General features: G+C 33.7%; 1 protein-coding gene across 2 annotated transcripts in view; it reads right to left on the bottom strand.

The window, feature by feature from the left end:
* The window catches only part of VPS13A (vacuolar protein sorting 13 homolog A), a 134,636-nt gene that overhangs the window by 19,736 nt on the left and 97,653 nt on the right, over positions 1-17,247 (bottom strand). For both annotated transcript variants that reach the window (XM_070742706.1, XM_070742707.1), the window contains exons 51-68: positions 16,495-16,623; positions 15,541-15,674; positions 14,912-15,041; positions 12,165-12,397; positions 11,448-11,601; positions 8,126-8,272; positions 6,446-6,527; positions 5,710-5,779; positions 5,188-5,296; positions 4,905-5,018; positions 3,856-4,001; positions 3,681-3,762; positions 3,135-3,248; positions 2,712-2,787; positions 2,433-2,596; positions 1,876-1,921; positions 1,305-1,428; positions 562-676 (exon numbers count right to left, since the gene is read on the bottom strand). In XM_070742706.1, the coding sequence (XP_070598807.1) occupies positions 562-676; positions 1,305-1,428; positions 1,876-1,921; positions 2,433-2,596; positions 2,712-2,787; positions 3,135-3,248; positions 3,681-3,762; positions 3,856-4,001; positions 4,905-5,018; positions 5,188-5,296; positions 5,710-5,779; positions 6,446-6,527; positions 8,126-8,272; positions 11,448-11,601; positions 12,165-12,397; positions 14,912-15,041; positions 15,541-15,674; positions 16,495-16,623 (2,169 nt within the window). The remainder of the gene's footprint in view (positions 1-561; positions 677-1,304; positions 1,429-1,875; positions 1,922-2,432; positions 2,597-2,711; positions 2,788-3,134; positions 3,249-3,680; positions 3,763-3,855; positions 4,002-4,904; positions 5,019-5,187; positions 5,297-5,709; positions 5,780-6,445; positions 6,528-8,125; positions 8,273-11,447; positions 11,602-12,164; positions 12,398-14,911; positions 15,042-15,540; positions 15,675-16,494; positions 16,624-17,247) is intronic.

Below are 17,247 nucleotides of genomic sequence, written 5' to 3'. Positions count from 1 at the left end.
ATATAATTAAAAAATAATACGTATCAATGTTCCTATCCACAAATAAATGGTTCCATGCATGCAGAAAGGGAGCTAGCCGGAAGGAAAATATCCTGGCTAGGAAGAAAATTATGTACAGTATAAGGAGGTTTAATAATCACCTGAATCTGGAGAAGATCAGATATATTTTCACACAATAAATCTGTCTTGACTATTATTTTTTGGGTGTGTGTGTGTGGGAAATTAATATAGATTTAAAATTATTATACCTAAAGATCCACGACCTTCCAAGGTGGGTAAAATGAAGACCCAAACTGTTGGGGGCAATATGCTGACTCTATAAACCACTTAGATAGGGCTGTAAAGCACTGAAAAGCAGTATATGTCTAAATGCTAGTGCTAAATGGAATATTTTCACTACCGGAACCAAGTGGCACATGATCATATTAATGTGATTCAAAGTTATGGTAATTTTTTTTAAAATGTGCAGTGTTAAAACCAATCTACTTCTATAAAGAGAAAAATATATTCAAATAAGTAATGTGTAATCTGTCATATTTTTGGGTTGTTTACTCTCTTCACCTGTAACATCTGACTTCCAGCACCATCTCTTAATCTGTATGGTCTAATGACTCCATCGTCCCCAAAGAAGCGTGGAGGACGCAGGCTTATGACATCTTCAGAAGAATGTGTAGCTCTGAAATTACAAGTTTAATTATGCATTTAGAGATAATATTGGCACACCTATTTGAAAGATCCAACCCAATCTGTAAATAAGATTACATAAAGACTTTCCCTCATGTATTTCTCCGAACAGTACTATTTAATAAATAACAGTACTATTTAATAAATATGTTATAATTGTACACTGATATGCAAATGCAGCAACTTTAACAAAATAGCTATTGTTTTCTAGTAAATTTCATGGTATAGTTTAGGCTGGATTGCTTTTAAAAAATAAAAAAATAAACCACAGATTTGCTCTTTGTTTTGTCTTTGGATGGCCAATGCAGCCCTCACATGGTCATGTAATAAAAATTCTTGCAGTAAAGGTGGGCGTGCTTTGGTAATTTTAAGTATAAGTGCAAGTTTTAAGTATAAATCTCTTTTTCCAAGGTGCGGTAACTTTGAACCATCTTTAAATGAGCTGTCATTAAGTTGAGGATTACTTGTTGTTTTGCTATAATGTACTATTTTGCCCATGTAAAGATTACGAGAATTAGTAGTACTGTATATAGATAAGGATTTGCATTTCGAATACTGAAAATATTTAAAGATAATCGACAAATTTATACAGAAACAATTACACATTATTACAGTCTTGCCTTTTAATTCCTTGAAAAGTGCTGCTAGCCATATCTATTATTCCTCCAGTAGGCCTTGCCACTGCTCCTACTAATCCTTTTCCAACTCCTTTGAAGAAACCTGCTGCTCCTTCCTTTTGGGCTCCTAGAGGAAAACGCAACAACATTTAAAGGAAGCATTAAATAAAAATCTATATAAAATTTTGTCAAAAGTTCTATTGAAAGTTATTTTACCAAATTTTTTACAGAAAAAAACAAAAAAAAACCCATGGGAACTTTAATAAAATTCTCTTCCCACGTGGCTTTCAAAAGCTAAATCAGACTGAGAGCAAAGTGTTTGGTGTTTGGCTTTCTGACTTTCTAAACATGATGAAATTTGATTCCCCCCCCCCCATTTGTGAGGACAACCATTAATTGAAAAAATAATATCCAGTCATACCCAGTCAACAGCAAAGCTGTTACAAATGAATTCCTATTTTAAAAATCGTTAATTAGTAATATTTTCTTTCACCCTATGAGAGAAAGTTCATATATTATTAACTGCTATAGTATGAAACAATGATTTTTTTTCATTTTATGAACAGTAAGTTACCTCTTATTGGCTTGGTTACTATTCCTGTTATGCCACTGACAAAACCCTGTGAATAGAGACAAATATTTCATTTTCCACCCGAAATGGAATGTATACTGCTCAAAAAAAATAAAGGGAACACTCAAATAACACATCCTAGATCTGAATGAATGAAATATTCTCATTGAATACTTTGTTCTGTACAACAACATGTGAAATTGATTGTCAATCAGTATTGCTTCCTAAGTGGACAGTTTGATTTCACAGAAGTCTGATTTACTTGGAGTTATATTGTGTTGTTTAAATATTCACTTTTTCTTTTGAGCAGTGTATATTTTAAGTATTCTCTATGTTAAAATTTATAACTAATTTATATTAGTCAAATACTGAATCATAAAAAGTAGTTAATTTAATGGATATTTCGTATATCTATATAAATTGTCAATCTAAATCACAATCAACTTTACTATTAATGAAATTTAAATAAAAGGAGACATTAACATTTGAATGAACTGCCCCAGTTCTTACAATCTACTACTCTTGAGGCCATTCTAAACATTCATATATATATTTCTTACAGATACTAAGCCTTTTCCTCCACGAGTAAAGCCCTCCTTCAGGCCAGCAGGTTGCTTATTCATTGCTTCTCGTCGTTTCTGCTGAAAATCTTCATCCATAGTTATTATTGCTACTCCTTTAGCCATAGCACCAGTTATTCTTGAAGCAGCACCAGCTAGTCCACCTATTACAAAATCACAATTTTTAAAATTAAAATTAGAAATTTTAAATATAATAAAAGCACAATATATATTGTGAATATATGGCCTTTCTGAATCAATGTTAAAAATAATACTTACCAACAGCGCCACCAACTAAGGCTTTCAATCCTAGTGCCATTCCTTCTACAAATTCTTCTGGACCCTGGATAGCCCCCTGAGAAAAGAACAAAAATATGAAAAAACCTACTATTTTACTATAAATGATCAATTCTGCAATGAAAAAAAATGAAGTAAATACTAGCAAATAAGCAAAGTATAAAGTGTATCTGATATTCACTCTAAGTAATGTAGGAAGTAACAAAGCAAAGCCTTGGTTAATGTCATCTAAAGCTATTTATGGCTTAGCTAAGTAGTCAATTCTTACTGAAACTGACAAACAAAGGTTAGTAGTACCTTTGTCCTCTTCTACCGTGATTGAAAAAAATTAGGTAAAGTGAATACAACTTTTCCATAGCCAATATTTATAAATATAATAAGTCCTTGTATAGATAATAAACATACCTGATAAGGTTCATAAAAAAATGCTTCGACACCTTGAGACAAATCTCTTATGAATCCAAATGGATTGCCCAGAACATCCAGACCAAGAACAAGAACATACATTTGTTTAATAGCCTGAAATAAAAATCAGGTTTTATTTAAAACACCAGTAATTTTTAACAGTAATTTGGAACAACTGAGGCAACAAATGTTTTTCTGTTTTCTGTTTCGACAGACAGCTCCTTTGTTCTGTCCACTCAAGTTACCCTGCAATTGTTTAATATTTGCAACAGAATTGCAGTCTTTCAGCAAGTAGTCATATGGACACCTTGCTTAATGGTTGCAACACCTAACACTAAAATTCCAGACCCAATTAAGGTAAATCAAGTCACACTTGCATTTTTGTAATTCTTTTTTAAAAATTTTATTAAAAAAGGAAAGTAAAGAAAACAAGGACAACTGGATCTTTGATAGATACATTTTTGCTTCTGCCTATCTAATTAGTGTAGCATTTTAGGCACATGGAAAAAATGCTCCTATGGTTAATTCACATTGGCTTATACTAACCTGCTTTGAATAATGCATGATAACTGCCCACTGCAATTGTTGGGTAGTACAGAAGTGATAGTTCAGTTCAAAGAAAGCCAACCTAAAAGGAGAAATCACATACAAAAATGAAAAATAAAATAAAGTATAAATACTATTCTAATTAAAGACCATTGTATTAATGTAGTCTACATACTTAAGAACAACATCCTGCACATCTGTAAGTGTGGCCCCAATGCTCTTTAACAAGAGGTTTAAGGACTGAACCGGAATCAGTTCCTTGTATTTTTCATCCTTGTTGCTCTCTTCTCCACCAGTACTGAGTGAAAAGCTTAAATGCAGCTGAAAGGAAAAATCAATAAAGGAATCGGAAGACTCTTAAAACTTTGAATAATATTCTAATTGTTGGAAGATTTTTTTGTTTTTGTAAGAATTATTGATAATTTGTCATTTGTTATAGCCATATGGCCTTGTACAATCCATGTCAATTTTGCAGACAATCATCTACTTTGTTCTGTCAACTGTTTTTACAGTATTTTTTTAAAAAATGGAAAATTAAACCTTGTTATCATCTACATTGTTCTGTAATACTGGTAGTTCTTGTTTAACAACTGATTGATTTAGAGACTGTTTGCAGTTACGACTATGATGAAAAAGTAACTTTGAAACCAATCCTTGTATTTACAACCTTTGCATGTCTGTAGAGGCAAACTGAAGTAAGATTGTAAGTACAATTTCACTTAGTGATCGCTTTGGGATCCCAGCTGCACCACTAAACAAGGTTCACCTCTATAAACATTTAGGATTGTGGCCATCCTTTAAAAATGCAACTAAAACTAATATACTTTTCCAAACACCCCCCCCTCCCAACATTATTTGTTATTTGTTGGATGTAGATTCCCCCACAAATATTTTTGTAATTTTTTAATGTGAAAAATTATTGACGTTACTCAATTTTGTTGGCTATTATATGTTGAATTAAGTATTCATTGTGGCAGGATACATCATTCTATTGAGTGTTATATTTTTGTTTTTATATCTAGAACCTGTAGCTCTTAGTAAAACTAATCTTGCTGCTTTTCCCATAAGAGCATTGGAGCTTACTAAAATGGCAGAATTTTAATAGAAATCTCCTTATAGATTTATGAGGATTATGAGGATTATTAAATACCGCTAGGCATTCATTCTTACTTAATACTCATTGCTAACTCTATTTAAACAAGCAAATGTTACATTGATGGCTACCTTGATTGGAGAGATATGAAAATATTCATATAAACTGATTTGTGATGTGTCAGTTGATACTGCATTCTTCAATTCTTCCTGTGCAGATTCTATATCCTTTTTAAAAAATTCCACCTGTGAAAAATTTGACAACAGGTAGCAAGTCTTAAAACTGTATAGATAATACTGATATATTATTTATATAGCAGTTCATATATAGTACACAATTGATTTAAAAAAAGACTGGATTATGTAACGATTTGTTGTTGCATTACTTAAAAAAATATCCTATAGGAATTCATACCTCTTGGTCTTTGGGAAGTTCATCAGCAAGTGTAAAGAAATCAGACAGCGCATAAAGGAAACCAAGATCTAATCGGAGATCCATCTCTTGAATTAAAACTTTAAAATACCTATAAAAAGTTGAAACCATTAAATAGTATGCAACTATTAGCTAAGCAACTGTTTCAACATCAAAAATGAAAGAAAATGCCTCAGTGAACAGATAAGCAAACAATTCACATAACGATACTTTATGCATTTATATTAAACTTTTATAAAGTTAATACAAAAAACAGCAAACGCATTAATTCTTATACTTTTACTCTAATCATGTCTACTCCAAAGGAAAGAAAGCAGTGATTACAATACAATTTATTTCTAACTAAATAAAGTTTCCCCTTCCAAAGGTAAAAGACTGCAGTGCAACTCTATACAAATTTAGTCAGAAATAAATTCCAGTAATTTCAAATGGAGAAAGTTCATATTTGGAACCCGTAGCTTTTTGCATCCCCAAGTTAAGGCTGGAAAAAGAATAAATACTTACTTTATGCGTGATATCTGAGAATGTCCTGCAGTTCTCATCACTATACTGACATCAGTAAATGGCTTGGGTTCTATAAAAGTTCCAAACATACTCTCATGGAGGATATAATTTATTTTAATATGAAAAAGGTAATATATGTAATTGATACAATTTGCAATGATAAATGATATCATTTGCAAAGGATGCAATGAATGAGCTGAATAAATAAAGAACGTACGTATGTATATATATGTATGTATGTACACATAAAGCATATAGTATATGAGAGGAAATGAAGCCATTTATTAAAATGAGAAGTACACTTTCACAAACATTTAATATTCTAAATCCTAGCAGGTATATGCTTACGATAGTTTGTCAAGCGAGATGAATCTGAACAAATCAGTTTGGTGAAAATGCAATTGATAGAAACATTCTCTTCAGATTACTTATACTTGGAAAGGTAATCATTTTTTTCGTCTAAAAAATATTTGGTTACATATATTTATTGAAAAGCATTTCATCCAAGTGAAAAAGGACAAATGTTTCTGTAATGTTTTCACTTAAAAGTTATATATGTTCAGCTTCTAACAACTTTAGGAAGAAATATATGAAGAAATGTATTAACAAGATCTAGTAAAGTTTTCTCTTTTGTATTGTGAAAGGGCTTTTTATTTGTATATTTTAATTTAGTTTTCCTCAAGTTATTACAGATGCAAGAAAAGCATAATAATGTATTAAAACTGTGTTAACAAACCTGAATCCAATGAGACAGACTTGGGAGGTTTAATGGGATAGAATACAAAAGGAAATATGGCTCCAGGAATCTGATTTTGTATCTGATAGGAGCAATTACAGGACAATACACTGCAGGTTAGAAATGTTTTCACTTTATATAAATTGTTATGTCCTAATTTATAATTACGCTAGATTCACAAATTTGAAATGCAAACAAAAGTCCCCAAACAAAAGTCTTAATCTACAGAAGTCAGCAGCTAATCATGACTTATTGGTTTGTCTATCAAAAGTTCATTTTAAAATTTGAATTTTCATACTTAATTAAGTACAATGATACCTCATCTTACGAACCCCTCGTCATACGAACTTTTCGAGATACGAATCTGGGGTTTAAGATTTCTTTGCCTCATCTTAAAAACCCTTTCTGTCTTACGGACCTGAGCCCAGGTTTGTGGGCTCTTTTACTGCGTGTGCGCTCTTACTGACAGAGGGATTTCCCTGCCTTGTGATTCATTTCCGCGCCTGCCGGGATTCCCCGCCTCCCGACTGCCAGCCAAAGCGCCTGGTCCAGATTCCCCCCTTCCTCATTCATCTGCACGGTGGGAGGCGAAGGGCTGGAGAAGGGGTGTCAGGCCAGCCCTCCTGCATCCCCTCCCAGCCAAAAACTCAAAGGCTTGCCGCCGCCGCCGCTGCAGGAGACTTAAGCCTCCCGATCCTCCCCGCCCCTTGCCCGTGGCCTGCAGAACTGCCTCCTGAGAGCTCCTGCCCGGTGGGAGGCAAAGTGCTGGAGTTGGGGGTGACAGGCCGGCCCTCTTGCCTCCCCCCCCCCAGCCAAAAACCCAAAGCCTCACCACCGCCGCAGCTGCTGGAGGAGATTTAAGCCTCCCGATCTTCCCCGCCCCTCGCCCGTGGCCGGAAGAACTGCTCTCCTTCCTGGCAAACGGGCGAAGTGGGCGTGATCTTGTCTCCCTGACAAAGTGCTGTCTTTTCTAGAGGATTTCTTTAGCAGCAACGGCAAAGGCACCCCAGCCAATGAAGAAATCCTCCAGGAAATAGAGCACCTTGTCAGGGACACAAGATCGCGCCCGCTACGCCTGATTGCCAGGAAGGATAACTGCTCTCTTTCCGGGAGGTTTTCTTTGGTAGCAAATGCACCCCAGCCAATGAAGAAATCTTCCAGGAAATAGAGCACTTTTTCATAGAGACAAGATTGCACCCGCTTTGTCCGATTGCCAGGAAGGAGAACTTCTCTCTTTCCTGGAGGATTTCTTTAGCAGCAAAGGCAAAGGCACCCCAGCCAATGAAGAAATTCTCCAGGAAATAGAGCACCTTGTCAGGGAGACAAGATCGCGCCCGCTTCACCCGTTTGCCAGGAAGGAGAGCTGCCTCACCTTCTTCCTTCGGCAGCAACTCTCCTCTTCTTCTTCCTCCTCCTCCTCCCACCCAAATTCTGAGCTTTTATTTCTTTCCTAATGGGTTTGCACGCATTATTTGCTTTTACATTGATTCCTAGGAGAAAAATTTCTTCTTCTTAAAAACGTTTCTACTTAAGAACCTGGTCACAGAATGAATTAAGTTCTTAAGTAGAGGTACCACTATATAGCCTAATGCTGATATTTTTAAAACAAGTAACAGGAAATAGTTAAAACTATACACAGACAATTTTCCATTTCCATGAATTGTGGGTAATCTGATATACCTGTATTCTATAAATTTGTACTCTGAAAGAAGACTGATGCTGAGAGGTACTGTATTGTACTTTTAAAGCTGGCAAAAAGCTTCTTCTCACAGGAAATTCATAGGGCTGCAATATTTTTATGTCATTACCAGTAGGAGTCAAACAAACCTGTTATAAGACAAAATACAAATTGTATTTAGTTTTTAAAATTAACCTTTCAAATCCAAGATCACAGCATAACTCAAACTAAGCATTTTTAAATTTTAAATATTTCTATGTGACATTTCATATGCTTAGCCTTTCAGCTGTATGCAATTATAATGACAATGTTTTAAACTTTATCCAAATATGCTAATAACTTTGTTTTAAAATTAACAACTAAATCTTCTCCAGGATGACTCAGAAATTACTCGAATTAAATTAAATTGAATCTCATCTTTACTAGTAACAGTATATGCTGAGAGAAAGCAGAAATCTGGAGACTGGGGCATTAAAAAAAAATCCTGGCTACAATCCTGTCTCTTTCATTTAAAATTTAGCTACTGAATTTAGCAGTGTTGCTTCCCACACAATCTTGCCACAAGAACATCAGCAATATACGGAGTAGAATATTTACCATATTGATTTAAAGGAAAACAGGTTAAGATAGAAGTGGCAACGCTGAATAGGTCTGTACTACACCCCTCCCTCTCTCACCAGTCTGAAGAATAATGTTAATTGGTATCACAACCTCTATATCTGGAAACCCAAGTGATATGATTAAAAGGTATTTCCATAAAGGGTTTAAATTCAGTCAAAATGCAGTTACAGTGATACCTCTACTTAAGAACGCCTCTACATGAGAACTTTTCTAGATAAGAACCGGGTGTTCAAGATTTTTTTGCCTCTTCTTAAGAACCATTTTCTACTTAAGAATCCAAGCCCAGAAAAATTTCCCAGGAAATTTGAGAGCAGGACGAAGGCTCCGACAGTTTCCTGCCGTTCCCCCTTTAATCCCGGCCATCTCGGGATTTTCTGGGCTGCCAGAGGAGCCTTTTGGTGGTGCTTAAGGAGGCTTTGGCAGTCGAGAGTGAAAAAAGCATTTTCCTTTCTTTGGGTGCTTGGACAGGGAATAAACCTCTGCCAGCGCCCAGAGAAAAGAAACACTCCTTTCGCTCTGGGCAGCCGAGGAGTCACCACAGCGAAGGAAAGGCACCGGCTACAAAGCGAGCGAGCGGAGAGGGGAGCCTTTCAGCATGGGAAGGAAGAGGCAGCAGGTAGCAGCAGCAGCAGCCAGTGTATGGAAGGCAGCCTCAGAGTCCCTCTTTTTTTTTAAAGCCTTAAAGTTTTGGATTTTTTTGATTCCCCTCACTTCACCTTTTTCCTTCAGCAGCAACTGTCCTCCTCTTCCTTCTTCCTCCTCCTCCTAACCAAATTCCAAGCTTTTATTTCTTTCCTAATGGGTTTGCATGCATTATTTGCTTTTACATTGATTCCTATGGGAAAAATTGCTTCTACTTAAAAATGTTTCTACTTAAGAACCTGGTCACGAAATGAATTAAGTTCTTAAGTAGAGGTACCACTGTATGTAGATATCCTATATCTTTAGAAGACCAAAAGGATATTGATAAATTCTTCACTATATTGTCATAGAATCTTAACAGTATCAAGAAAGCAAAATGCAAGACACTATGCTATTTATGAAAATAGGAACAGCTTTTCTGAAAATTCACAAATAATCAAAAATCTCTGTTGTTTTACCTAAGAAGTCTACTACTATGTTGCAAGAATTTTGCCTTCTTAAGCAACAAGTTCATTTGTTTTTATCCCCAATGACTGCACTGTAAGCATTCAAACAATCATATACAGAATACTGGGACAGAGAATTGCCTCTTTGGCTATTATGCTACAGATTATTATTATTTCATGCTTAAACCAGTGGGGGGAAAATGATGATGTGTTCAAACTGAAAAGCATAAATCTTAAATAAGCAGGACCACTGGGACAAAGAAATAAAAAATGTTTCCTCTCTCAGGAACTAATTATACTGGGAAATAATGTTTCCCAATGCCTTCTAAATACTTGAAAAATGCTAGTTTACACACTGTTCAAGTTCTTAGACAATTGAATCTGACCAAGGAGTTTTGCTCAAGAGAATCAAGAGTGACACTTGCAAACTGCCCAAGCAATTTGGAGGAGAAGAAATTAGGACCCAGCAGTCCCGAGAATATTGGCCACCAGGCAGGAAATTTTGCATAACAAGTCATAAAAATTACAACAGCTCAGTAGTTTCAATTACATGTTCAATTGCACATGTTAAACTGGGGGTGGATTGGTTAATTATATAGTTTCACTAAATTTAGGCTGCAGATCAACCACCCAGTTCAAAAAACAATGGTTATATAGTACAAGCGAGGCTTCCTGTCTCCCTTGCAGCTGAATCATACTGCAGAACAGAAGATACCAAGACCAGGGATAAGATAGAAAAGAGTGATGCCACAGCAGATCAGCTGGAACAATTAGAGCCAAGCAGATCATGGCTTCCAACTATCTTACCTCAAATTATCTCATGCATGTATCATTAACATGTCCACACGAGAGCATCTAAAGGGTTTTCAAGTTACTGTCTGACAATGAAATACAGGGATAACCTATCCAGGGATGTAATTAGTGCAATATTCTGATGGAGCGAAGAGGTATTGTGGCTTTGGCCTAAAATAGTCATGGTTTTTCCCAGAGTTGTTCCAGATTTTTTTCTTGGGCCTTGTCATTCAGTCCTTGAGACAAATAGCCTATTTCCACAAATTTGCACAAGTGCAATAAAAAGGAGGGGGGGGGGAAGCCCAACTGTCAACATATTAAATTAATTAAATTAAATGTTTTAATGAATTAAAATAAAATAGTTATTGATCAAAATATTTATAGCCCATACTATCTTATTAGGGGATTCCAAGATAGAATTTGGTAATTAAAAACAGCCAAGAAACAACAAAAACTATTCATCCCTGGACTTAGAGAACAATAAAAGCTACTTAAAGAAAATAAGGGCTAAGGCATGCTTTTTGAGAAAAAAACAAAAATATTTTTAAAGGCTACTGAACAGAAAGGATTGTGCCCCTTTCAATCTGCATAGTTACAGGAAAATTTCCTCCATGAACTTTTGACTACTTCCAGAAAGGGATTTCATAGTCTCTCCCAGGCAGCAATAAATAGTTAAATGAAACTTACCAAACCTCTGCTATGGAACAAATGACAGGTATGACATCACATTAGCAAGAGAAAGAAAGAAGAAAATGTGTGCAAATGCTTGAAAAAAAATCTGGTATTAGAATAAACATTTTTTTTAAAAAACCCTTCAATTTACCGGAATATTATCATCAAGCTCCACTACTTTATTTTCTGTAGGTGAGTTATCACAGTATTCCATAAACTCTTTCTCCAGCTTTTCAGTTTGCTTCCCACTTAGTGGCTTCCATCTTGACTTTTTCTTGGGTTTTGTCTCCCAAATTACATCAGAGCTTGCAAATAAATAATAAAGTTTGTAGATTTACTAACTTGAAAAACATCTTCAATATCAAATATCATATTTTTAAAAATTTGCATTAAAACTTGTTGGATATATAAATTATTCTATCACTGAGATTTTAATGTACTTATTTAAAAGATTGTAGTAGCAATTCAGTTGTAATAATCCTCAATTATTTATTGCATATAAATTATATATTAATGTCAAGTATTAGCTTTAAACTTGGAATTTATGTAGCTAGTCCTTGTAATTGTGTCAAAAAATCATCATTACTTGCCCATAACAAATTTAAAAGGACCATATGATGGCAAAGTTAATTTGTTTGTGCAAAGTTTATTCAGATAGAAGATAAAAATCTACAACCATTTCAACATGTACAAAGGGATTCTAGGTGACAATTGGGCTTATAACACTTCTTACGTATTATGCTCACTTCTGGAGTTAAAGAATTTAAATTACAACATAATTTACTATATAATATACATTACTAATATTAAGAAATATTTTTTTAAAAAAAATTTCAAATATAAATGGCAAATTGAATATATTAATTACCTTGTGATTCCAATGTAAGCTATTTCCTGCCTTAAATAGTTATTTACTAAAGAAATTCCAACATCTTGCAATGATATAATTATTTCTTGTTCTGCCAATTCCACTTTTTCACTTTCATATGTCATTTTGAAAACCTTTTCATCTTCAGTGAACAGGATTATACGCTGCAAACCTTCAAAAAATGAAACTATAAAAATACGTTTGGCTCCCACTTCAAATGGTGTCATCAGGTCCTAAAATAAAAGATAAATATTAATTATCAGACGTTCTTCAAAGTATTGTTGCTCAGAAACTTTTTATTTCCAATTTTGATAACATACAAAATTCAAACAGAACAATATTTAAAGTGTATATGGGGTATTCCTGTAGCAGGCAGGGAAAACAACACTTCATTGTGATGAATTCTATGGAAATATGGTATATGTATATCTACGCACTTATTTTTGCAAGTACATATCTTCTCCATGATTAGATAACCAGAGTGCAAACAAATTTAGGATAATCCAAGAACAGTTTATTCTGCACCTAAGGCATTTTGAAAATGTTAGTTGTATAAGACACCCTAAGATAAAATTAATTAAATTAAACTAAAATGAAAGGATTTACATTAGATTTTCAAAGCTTAAAATAAACTAATCTATTAACAGGGGAAAGAATTTTTTTTACTGAAGCTGTTCTGGATTCTGGTTAGAACTTTGGTTAAATTGGAAATAACGCTCACATTCCTTCCTCTCTTATCTTTAACAATTAGAGCACACCAAAGCATTCCTCCAGGCCTCCTCCCTTATTTTAAGATTTATGTCTAGGCAGCGTAGTTCAAAGCACTAAGAACAGCTGTTAAATAGCAGAGAATAACTAACTTACTTCGTAGCCATACCGGCACATGTCCATGATGGACTTACAACATTGAAAACTCCGCCCTTCTTCCCCGCTGGCACCCAGACGTGACGAATAAATCACTTCAGTAATTAACCCGTTCCTCCCCTTAATATCTCTTCCCTAACACTTGTTCCCTGCGCCTTTGTACCCTCCTGAAATGCGGATTTAACCATCTATTATCTGTCCCTTCTTCACTGGAGTCTGGACTCATAGCAACGTCCTGTGGCTGGCCTCCCACCTGTTCTGACACCTGTAACCCAGGACCTACCACTGATTCATAAACACTATCTGTATCAGAGTAAGCAACCTCTTCTCCATCCTCCAACTGACCAGGAGTATATACAACAGAAGTTACAGAGAATTAAATTGTAATAATAACATGTAGTGCAACTTATTAACAATGCAGGTTTATTATTATTATTACACTATTTAAAAGCCTCCAGAGATCAATCTTATAGGGCATGATTGCAATTAATAAATTCACTTATTATGTGTATATCATTTTAAGTTTCATACACACATACAGTATGAATTATATTACAAAGGATATGTGATGCAGTTTAATTTATAGTCTATGCACCAAAGGACTATGAAAGAAAAGTATCTTTATCAGCGAACTGAATGATACAGTATTGAAACAAATGATTTTTGTAAGAATATTCTACTTTAAACAGAGTGGGTTTTGGAATACTGTACATATAAGAATATAAATGTCAGAATAAACTAACATAGTTTAATAATAATAATAATAATAATAATAATAATAATAATAATAATAATATATTAGATTTGTATGCCACCCCTCTCCGAGGAGTCGGAGTGGCTCACAACAAATAATACATGAGATACAAATCCAATATTAAAAACAATTTAAAAACCCTTATTAAAAACAGTCATACTGTGACAAACCATACATGAAATGGAACAGCTAGGGGTATGTCAGTTTCCCCAAGCCTAGTGACAAAGGTGGGTTTTCAGAAGTTGGCGAAAGGCAAGGAGGGTGGGGGCAGTCCTGATCTCCGGGGGGGAGTTGATTCCAGAGGGCCGGGGCTGCCACAGAGAAGGTTCTTCTCCTGGGTCCCGCCAGATGACATTGTTTTTATTATTAGTATACTTTGGTATACTGTATCACAAAATGTATACTGCGTGTATATTAGATTTTACAGCAATTTTTAGAATTGATTTCACGAAGATATTTGGAGGCAAATAGTACCACCTCTCTATAATTTCTATATAATCTTCCAAAGATAGGTCCTATGTTTGTTGTTTTCAGAATCAACTCCAATGCTTTCTACAATCTTAATACATACACTAAAGTTTGATCTCTCTCAAAGCATGCTATGATATGCTATGCATGTTTGATTACAAAGCTTTTCTAACATAACCAAATGTAAAGTCTATACTCAGTGCAGTTATATATTTTCAAAGTAAGACTTAAATTTTGCTAATGCTTATTAAAAAAATGTGAATGTTCTGGAGACATAATTACAGATGATTTAATCAATTAAAGAAAAACAATATCTCTGATACCAGCTATTAATTAGTGTCTGTGTTGTCCAAAACAAGTCTGGACAATGACTCAAATTAGATACTCTTATCCAGATAAAGCCATAAAACAATCAGGTAGTGCCAATCTATTAGTTTCTGTAAATTTTCTGAGATTGCTTAATTCTACTTTATTTTAGGATCACAGCACTTTGCTCAATTTATTCGTTCCTAGATTTCCATTATGCCTCTCTTCCCCATTTCCTGCATATATAAATGAAATGAAATGAATGAAATATTTGCTGTGTTTTAAACATTATCCCTTCTAAAAACTAAATTATTTGATTGTTAAGTATTATACTGATTTGAAACATTAAACATACATCTTTCTGAGTTATTTCATCACTCTTCTTTCCACATTTCCATTTCAGTTTTCTAGAACCTAAAGCATCTGCCCATGTATACAGTACTGCTTTATTTGGTTCTAAAGTTTCTTCCATTGAAGTGAGAGAACTGCAATCAAAAATAGGAAAATGTAATTTCAATGCAAAATACACCGTCAACAAAAATTTTATCTTCCCTCCAAAGCAATTATTTTCCAGTATTATTAAATTTCTGTCAATTAACTCTGTCAATTGAATTCAAACATTCCCATGTTACAATGTTCAATTTGAGTTTTTAAAATTAAATGATAAAAGCTTGTAAATATATAGGTAGGTAGACTTAACAGAAACATTTCTTAGATATTTATATTTCACTGTAACTCTGCTGCTTCGTATTCCATGTAGAAAAAGTGACAGGTTTATGATAGATTACAGAGTTGGTTTTATTTGAAAAACTTTTCTTTCATTTTTGTTCAAACAACAATAACCAGTAAACAGGATAGACTAATTTATCAACTGTACTATTAACAATGATATGCTTATAGAGCTTGATCACTATTTATTCGTACAGAATTAAATTTTATGCTGTTTATCTTTAACTGTATACAAATAAAACACCGCACACATACCTTTGTCCATATTCAATTACTTCTTCTTTGGTATGATTAATTATCAGGAATGGGGCTGCACCATCATGGTAATTAGAGAATGTAATTGTTGTTGAATGTTCAGCTAGTGTAATATCCACAGTAATGCCACCAAGCTAACCGATATGTAAAGATGAAATGATATATAATATGCATATTACATTGAAGATTCATTCACATAATTCAAGAATCTCAATTCAAAATTAATAGCAAAATAGTAGATTACTACTATTATTTTAAAACATGGAAAAGGGTTCATGTTCCAAAACCCTTACAAAATGCCAAAACCTGACAACACATTTTAGTCCTATTCATTGTGTCCTATTCATTATTATCATAAAAATAATTGTATTAATTGCAGATATTCAAGTGATGATGGTAGGTTTCAAAAGTTTAAAGATAGTTATACACTTTAACATGGTTTCAATTAAACAAATATATTTATTTTACCTTAAGCTTATGAGATCATATCACAAACACAAGAATATTTGAAGAATAGTACATCTCCATAAAATTTAAATAAAAAACTTTGATATTATACTAAACTTCAAAGCATCAGATTATCTTAAAAAGTCTTTAAAAAGTAAGGGAAAAGGAACTCATTGAGTTAGCATGGAATATTTTTGGCACAGTTGGGCAGCCAAATATCACCTTCAGCACTCTAGACTACACACTTAAAACTGACATCAATTATCAAATTTTAGCCATAGAAATTTAGTCAGATAGTATGGATAAGCATAGGAAGAAGCAACATTTTGAGTTCTTTGACATTCCAACTTAAAATACTCTTCCCAAAACTTTCAAAAAGCAGAAAACTCTCAGCTTTGCCTATTACATTAAAATTGTGGCATCACCAGCCTAATATTTATCTGTTTAAAAGATTGAGACGTAGAACTATAGGCAATCTGTTGTTCTTTACTCATTAAAAATACTCACCTTGTTATCTAAGTGAAGCAGTAAACAATTTTCTTGTTTATCAAATTGTATAACATTGGGTGGAATGTAAGAATCTTTTACTCTGACCTGTAACTTGCTGTCATTATTCTCAGGCCAAAATGGAATGCACTGGAATAAGAATTAAATGCATTTATTTATTATCAAAAAACAGTACTTCTTCTTTCCTTGAATTCATACATTTATATGTATTTATACGTATACAAAATCCTAAAAGCCAATCACTAAATATCACTGAATATAACAGTGATAATAAACAAACAAACAAACAAACAAACAAACAAACATAAGCACAACAGTGTTAATAATTTTTTTTTAAATCGCTTTTAGAAATTTGTATGTGTCCTTAGAAAAAATAGTTAAAGAATAGAAAACCCTTGTGAAAATATAATTCAATTGCTTCAATCTATAAAAATAAAGAGAATTCTAACTGCAGTTTTTAGTAGATAGCAGCATAAAACTATAATATAACTAAAATAATAATAGTACTGCTTTGTTGGATAAAAAAGTATGTTAATTGGGAAAGTTAAAGTTATATCAAAATTTCACTGTTTGAACTTAAATTGGTGGAATTAACTTTGGGCAGTTTGTATTGTTTTAGCCACAGTTATTCTAAGAATAATTGGTTAATAGTCCTTGCCAATTTTCATGCATTTAAAAAACCTTTATCCTATGTGGTCAGTTTTGAGGCAACAATCAATGAATCAGATATTACACAATTTTTAAAGTATATGA

This window comes from Erythrolamprus reginae, chromosome 2, assembly GCF_031021105.1.
Source record: "Erythrolamprus reginae isolate rEryReg1 chromosome 2, rEryReg1.hap1, whole genome shotgun sequence".
NCBI lineage: Eukaryota > Metazoa > Chordata > Lepidosauria > Squamata > Dipsadidae > Erythrolamprus > Erythrolamprus reginae.
Note: the sequence above shows the minus strand (reverse complement) of the source record. Positions and strands in the feature narration are given on the sequence as shown.